Source organism: Diadema antillarum, unplaced genomic scaffold, assembly GCF_040938485.1.
Source record: "Diadema antillarum isolate AM-2024a unplaced genomic scaffold, OU_Dant_1.0 seq00000049_RagTag, whole genome shotgun sequence".
Taxonomy (NCBI): Eukaryota; Metazoa; Echinodermata; class Echinoidea; order Diadematoida; family Diadematidae; genus Diadema; species Diadema antillarum.
Genome location: NW_027271158.1, coordinates 195,001 through 202,897, shown reverse-complemented (window position 1 = coordinate 202,897; position 7,897 = coordinate 195,001). Strand labels below are relative to the sequence as shown.

General features: G+C 37.3%; 1 protein-coding gene across 1 annotated transcript; it reads right to left on the bottom strand.

Moving 5' to 3' along the window:
• Positions 1-2,914: 2,914 nt before the first annotated feature.
• On the bottom strand, positions 2,915-5,477 carry LOC139725554 (5-hydroxytryptamine receptor 1F-like). The gene is made up of 2 exons (XM_071636645.1): positions 4,746-5,477; positions 2,915-3,214 (listed from the first exon to the last, which is right to left on the bottom strand). Exons 1-2 carry the CDS (start codon positions 5,475-5,477, stop codon positions 2,915-2,917), a joined length of 1,032 nt encoding a protein of 343 aa, XP_071492746.1.
• Positions 5,478-7,897: the final 2,420 nt, after the last annotated feature.

Genomic DNA, 7,897 nt, shown 5'->3' with positions numbered 1-7,897 from the left:
CTGCAGGACGCTGAGGAGATATAGGGAGGTAAATACATTAATACTCATGAAGACTCTCTTCCCTTTTTCACTCTGTAATACAGTGTGTGTGGGGGGGGGGGGAGATAAAGGACAAACTGAGGGAGGGAGAGATAGAGAAAATATTGAGAGAAAGAAGAAAAGACGTGAACGGATGGGGAAAATATGAAGGGCAGAAGTTATGCAACATTAATGTGTGAGTTTTAAGTTTATTATTCCGAATTACATCTCTCTTTTTTTAAATCAAAATACATATTAATTATGCATGCAGTAGAAATACAATGAAAGATTTGATTTTGTGTAACTCTGTTTAAGACATGCATTTACTGTGAGTACTAGTGAAAGAATTGGGCTATTCAATGGTATATCTCAACGCATCGTACGAGCTCTGCAACACGAAGAAGGCGATGTGTTGTTTGAAAGTGTGGACTTGAATTCTTTTATTTGTGAATTCTTGCAGAAGAAGAAGAAGGAAAAAAAGGAAGAGGGACAGGAATAGGAAGAAGAAATGGAAATAAAAAGTATATACCCTCATGCTCGATCACCAGTGACTGATGGGCGTCGACATAATGTACCGGACGGAGTAAAATGATAGCGAGGTCCTTAATCTTTATCTTTATTATATGATATGGCTTGAGGGTCTGATAATCAGTTTCGTTCTTTCCTGACTGGAAACAAAGTTGAAGCTATATCGGAGTAATTATCTGAAGGACAAAAACAAATAAACAAACAAAAAAGCAAGCACCATCAACAAAACGACCTCAAAATCTCATCTCCTTTAATTCGTCTGAAAAAGCAATCTTGCTTCCAGGCACACAATTTTGTAACTGCAGATGAAAAGAAAGTACCGAGGAGCAATCTGAAAAAACAAAAAAACAAAACAAAACAGCGAAAGCAATTAGGGTAATTAGGTGGTAATCTTCGGGCAACTCCTTTGGTGTTTTTACACAATGTGGCATCTACGCACAAAAAAAAAAAGAATAAGAAAAAAAAAATATTTTTTATCGTAAACAATCAAATTGAAGGAGACCTCTCCAAGAATGATGAAATATCAAAGGCTCTTTTTATCCTGCCAATGGTGAGAAGATGTGAAGACTGCACCTATTGATAGTTACTGAAGTAACGGACCTTGAAAGTTTCTCACCACTCTTGGGTTACAGCGTGTGATGTTGGGACAATTTGTTGGATTCATAATTATTTTGGTTTGAAATAGCTTCAAACATATCTTTTAATGACGCGCAAAGTTCGTAACACAATATTCATCTTGGATTTGATCATCAGAGAAAATATGGTGTCTATGTAAACACATTACAATATACGTATTCACGCAAGAGTTTGTTCGCAAAAACCGATAAGTCCATATTTGCCAAATGGAGATATTTGCGATTAAAGGTCCAGAAAAATAAAGAAAATAATAAGAAAATTTTTGCTTCTTTTTACCATAACTTTAAAAATGTACCTTTATATGTAGTGACCAATATATCATTTAAAAGGTATTATTTTGTACTTTATGACAGAGACCGTACTTCAAAATCTTCAAAAATGGACTTATCGGTTTTTGCGAACAAACTCTTCGTATCTTTTTTTTTTTGTGAAGTGAATGTTCGTTATTCCAAAGGTTCAACAATCCGAAAACAAAAAGGGAAAAAAGAAAAGACTAGCAAACAAAAAAAAAGAAGAAAGTAACAAAAAACAAACCTTCGGAACTACGAACCCGATTTCATTTTTGGATTAATGAACCTGCGGAATAACGAAACTTATTTCATGTTCGGGTTGACGATATTTCGGAATGACGAGCTGTAACCGAATATACATAGGCGTAAGATGAATTATGCCTGAGTTGTGTAGGAACATTATGCGCTCAAAAGAAACGAGTACATCAGTATATAATCACCATGGTAGCACAATATCATGCCATTTGACAATTTACGTACAAACATTATTTGGGTTTACACTGCGTGATGAGGCGTGTCGATACATGTGAAGAATGATATAACTTCTATACGACTGCAAATAACACTGTGAAATCTTACGACTTATATATTTTTATTTTTCGATGGCGTCCGATGTAATTTCGTTGACACTTCAAACACTATGGTGTGTTTTTTTTTTTCAAGTTATTGATTAATGTAAATTTGAACAAATACCAATGGTAGTGCAGTTTCAATTTTAAGTGTAATGTAATTGTTCACAAAGAGAGAAAGGGGGGAAATACGCAGTTGTACTGAATATTTGTAATGGACACAGACTATATACCAGTGGGCTGATTTATTTGAGGTGCTGAAATAAAGTATCATTCATGTTCTGTTGCACTTCTTTGGTCTAAAGTTCCCCAGTCACCTGGTAGCCACCGTCAGAGATCGTAAATGTCTAATTAAAGTTAATTTGAAATGTTTCACCAAAATACAACAATCTTAGATTATCGTTATTTTCCCTGACACTTATCAATTTTACATTTGAATAATTCCTTTATGCCTTGATATATGCATATCATTGTTCTATTGCTGTGTTGTCATTGATAACGATTATATTATTATCATCGCAATTTTGTTAGTGTTGTCTACATGTTGTTGGTTTTTGTATTATGATGAGCGTGCTGCATTACATGGCATTGTGTTGTATTGTGTAAACGGGCATCGAAACTAAATTTCCACGAATGGATCAATAAAGACGATTAAAGCACTGAAATATGAAACCGTCACCCTCCAGTTGCCATGCTTAATAATCTACTTTCTTTTCATGATATAGGAATTATAGAACGAAGTAAGAACGCTTTAAATATAATGTGAAGTTTAATCAAGTGAAAGGAGTATAAGAACAGACTGTGTATCATTGTGAAATATAGATTATAATTCTTATCGATATTGATATCAGTAATATATTACCTAACTTCATGTTATTTGATATAACGCCATGGACAGCAGAACAGCTTCACAATTGTCGTGCGAAACAGGGGTTGAGCGGCTGCGTAGCTGACAGGGTTCAAGAAACTGTTGGTATAGCGCATGAGAGAGATGAAGACAAGAGCTGGAGGAGGGATCTTCCCGCCAAACAGCAGGGATCGGTCCAGCGTGGTGACCAGCAGAAAGACGATGTGCGGTATCCAGGCAACCAGGAAAGAGATGATGATGAAGGTCAGGGTGCGGGTTGCCTTGCGAGTTGTAGAGCGTGATTCTCGGTCTTGAGCTTTTTCTTGCTAAAAATAAAAGAAAACCAACAAAAGGAGAGAGACAGAGTTGAAGAGGTTGCAGTTCGTTAATTCCGAGAGTTAAGTAATCCGAAAATGAAGTTCAAGTTCAAGTTATCTACTCATTATTCTAATATACTGTGAGCTTTTCACTGCTATTTGGCTGAAAGCCAAAGGCCGTGTCATTATGTGTTTCTTTATCTGGTCAAAGCTCCAGAAAAAAATCCGTCAGTTGCCATGTTCCTCAAGGCGGTCTACAGGGACCTCTTATATCTACAACTTTCATAAGTGATATTTTAAAAAATATATAATGTTGTATCCTTCTTGTTGTTTGCAGATGACTCAAAAGTATTTTTCCACATCCAGATCCCCACCTCTTGGTCGAAACCTTAAATTAAGAACTTCGAAAGTTGCTCCTTGGATAAGATCAAAGAATTTGTCTTTGAACTTTCTTAAGACTGTAGTGTATGTCATTTAGCAATACTTTTTCTTTGAATAGTTATGGTTTATGTCACTGTTATAGATGTAGTTTTATCAACGATGTTCCTATAGGATTGACAATTAGCCTTTGCGGAAGACACACATTTGTCATATAATATCTTGTGACAGTGGTGTCATAAATAAAGTTAAGTTCTACTTTCCCATACACCCCGCCCTTTTAATGTCATATTCAACCTTGATTCTGCCCTATCGTAATTACGGTATGAAAGCTTGGGAAAATATTCATTCAATGTATCTTGATAGACAGTCACGTCTCCAGACAAAAAAAAAAAGTTCTTCGCATTATTATTTGCAATGTATCGCGGAGATCTCATACTGACGTTTTATTTTTTGACAATAAGATTATAAGGCATATAACTAATCTTTATAACTATCATCTTGGTCAATTCATGTAAAAAATCAGTAACAATTCATTACCTCCCACTTTCACTGGCACGTCTGTGAAAAGCAAATCCTTCCACAGACACCCAACTCGTCACTCTAATGTCTTTTTTCTTAATTCTATTTTCAAACCATGTCATCTTGCAGTTCTTCGTCTGTAAGCTCTCTCTCTCTCTCTCTTCTTCCCTCTTCTACAGCGACTTAGTGTTGGGATTTGTCTGCGTGTTTGTCTGGGGCTAGTTAGATTTTAATTCTTAGTTCTTGTAATTTGTTTTGTGATTCCAGTTTCATGTACAAAAAATAGAAGATCAATGATAATGTGTATAATCGTTTTTCTATGTTTGGGGGATGCACCCTATATATACAAACATTACTTCTTCAGCATTCCTTCCCATCTCCTGCATTTTCTAATCTTCAAAATGCCTTTTGTGGTTTTTCTTTTATTACCTTATCAATGACATATCATCCATAAATTTCATTCATCATATTATTCTTTAGTGCTGGAATATATATGCACTTTTAAATCTCACGTAACAAAAAAAAAATATATATATAAACTTCTTACAAGTTTTGTTGGAGATGGAAAAGATAAATGAATGAACGAATGAAAAGGCGACAACGTGTATAGATAAGGTTCTTTGTGAAAATATGAACTTACTTTGACTTCTTTTTCACTGGCACTTGTTGCCTTTGTCGAAGAGTCCTGCTTCGACTTGTCCACCGAGGTTGACTTTGTCTTTTCCGAGCTCTCCCGGGTTTCTTTAGCATCGACCACACCCTCTAACTGGCTGGGTGACTGCTTCTCAGCTGTTTCGGCCGTGTTGTCCTTCCCGAACTGCTGGCGGACGTGACGCGGGCCAAGCGAATATCGGATCTTCCAATAAACGCGACTGTACAGGACGGCGATGAGGACCAGGGGCAGACCGATCGTCAAAGCGATCGGCAGCACAGATGTCCACAGGCGAATCCCGTACCTGGGAACGCAGGCGTCGTTGAACGGATTGTCGGGATCGGCCTGGGTGGCTACGATGTCCCAGACGATGGTATAGGGCAGCCAGAAGGCCAGTGAGATCACCCAAGTGGCGGCGTTGGCCAGCACAGCCTTGCTCTTGCGGCGGGACGTGAAGTGGCCTATCGGATCGAAGGCCGCCCGATGTCGGTCGATGCAAATAACCACGATCCCGATGATGGACACGGTGAGCAGGGCGTCGTTCAACCCCAGGTGGATCTTGCACAGCCAGGTTTCCGGATGATACACGTTGACGATCTGGGCGATGAGCACGAAGCCAACCAACAGGTCTGCCAGAACCAGGTTAATGATATAGTAGTTGTTATACGTCTGCAGTTGTTTCTCCACCAAGAACGCGACGAAGGTGGCCACGTTCGACATGATAATGAGACTAATGTAGACAGAGAAAAACACCAAACCACTGAGACTGGGGGGTGGGGGCAGAAAGGGAGGCATTCCGCCCCCTTCGAAATGGGTGTCATTTCCGAATGGGGTGTCGTTTACGAACGAGGAATATAATGCATAATCGATGCTTTCAGTGGTATTATTCATTGTGATAAAGTAATGATAACTGTAAAAATAAGAGCAAGCGTGTGTATCAAAGGAACACACGAAGAGATGGACAGAAACCCTCTAATTACTGACACATCCCCCTAATTACGACTATCGTATTGCAGATGGGGACCACTAATTACCATAAATCTGGAGAGAAAATAATGATCGACTGGCATTCTCCTGCGGCTCTTATATTGTCAAGCTGAGAGCAGCGACTTGCGCAGTGTGGTCGACAAAATGAAATGATGAGAGTCAATTCGAGTCTAATCGCTTCTTCATTATTTGTCATTGTTACCAAACTTAAAAAAAAAAACAATCACAAGTAATTGAGTACATGCACTAGTTCTCATCGTACATTGTATAAGCATTCGTACTCTGACACAGAATTAATTAGCCACCCACATATACACGTCTGAAGACATCCTGCGAGAAGGGCATTATACTACCAATGTTCATTTCAAGTTGAGATGTCTTGAATCTAAGTTTTCTCTTATTCTCTTCGTTGGCAGAATATTCATGCGTAGTTGGACAATGATAATCTTTGAGAATCATTGCATCGCACCCGACGAAATTAGGACTCTTTTTTTCAAATAATACAGTATGTCCCCAAAAAAATTACTACGGGGCCCTCCGTAATGATATCTTTAAAAATATTGCATCAATCTGAATACAAATTCTGGGTATGAAACTGTAACTCATTGCCCACATCTTACAAAAAAAAAAAATTATTCGATTTGCTTCAGTGGTTAAAGAGAAATGAGGAATTTTGCAGAGGATGTCGGGAATCTCTTCCGTCCAGATTCTGTCTATTATTCACACACAAGAGCATTGAATTGCTAAAATTGGAAGAATCAGACTCATGACATGCTTTACAACAATCCACATTTCTCTGTGATCGCTTAACCAAATTGAATGGGGTTTTCTGCAAAATAGAGCTAAAATGTTATATTTTAAGACCCTGAAGTAGCATTTAAAAGAATTAATCATATTGGGTGTTATCAATGCGAAAATCTGATTGTAATTTTTGAGGGACATATTGCAGTAAGTCGCCCCAAAAATTACAATCAGATTTTCGAATTGATAACACCCAATATGATCGACCTGTTGTAGTGCTACTTCAGGGTCTTGAAATATAACATCTTAGCTCTACTTTGCAGAAAACCCCATTCAATTTCACAGAGAAATGTGGATTGTTGTAAAGCATGTCATGAGTCTGATTCTTCCAATTTTAGCAATTCAATGCTCTTGTGTGTGAATAATAGACAGAATTTGGACAGAAGAGATTCCCGACATCCTCTTCAAAATTCCCCATTTCTCTTTGACCACTGAAGCAAATCAAATGGGATTATCTGTAAGATGTGGGCAATGAGTTATAGTTTCATACCCTGAATTTGTATTTAGATTGATTCACTATCTTTAAAGATATCATTGCGGAGGGCCCCGTTGTAATTTTTTTGGACATACTGTATAGGCCGAAGTGTCGACCAGAAATAGAATGCAAAGTGACAAACTTCCCGGTTTGTGCAAAAACAAGACAACTTTACTTGAATATGAATCTGAATCGTTTTCATTTCTTATTCATCATACTTGATAAGTCCACCTTCATATACATAAGGATTGAGAGAATGCAGCAATATAAGTAGAACATATTAGTGAAAGTTTGAGGAAAATCACACAATCCATTCAAAAACTGAATATTTGAAGTTTGTGCAAAGTTACTGCTGGATGAAAAGACTACTAAGTGTATGATGTCACATACAGTAGTATTACGTAGAACGATATAAGGAAAACATTACGAGAATTCCACAAAATTTCATTTATCGAAAAAAAAAAAAGTATATCAAATGCATTCCCTCGACTCGCTACTGACATAATACGTTACGGGTAATATTATTCCTCCTGCCTTCTGAAAGAGGCAAGTGAAGTGTTCTATTATTATGCGAGAAAAGTGAAAACAATACTATAGTCATGTTGAATTTTCTTTAGTACATTGTACTTCCTTTATCGTTTCATATCATATCATATCATATCATATCATATCATATCATAGTCTTCTCATCCAGCGATGGCCGCACTGAAACTTCAAAAATTCGTAACTTTTGAATGGATTGTCTAATTTGTCCTCAATGCTGCATTCTCTCAGTCCAAATGTACATGAAGGTGGATTTGTCCTTGAAATAAATTGTATTCAATTATAAATAAGACAATTTATTATATCTCTGAATACACTGTATTTCTTTTGCCCA

Excerpts from the sequence above, each read along its gene's own strand:
- LOC139725554 (XM_071636645.1), bottom strand. The coding sequence starts at position 5,477 with ATGTCGAACGTGGCCACCTTCGTCGCGTTCTTGGTGGAGAAACAACTG. Across the intron at positions 3,215-4,745 it reads CCAGTGAAAAAGAAGTCAAA|CAAGAAAAAGCTCAAGACCG; the intron begins GTAAGTTCATAT and ends TTTTATTTTTAG.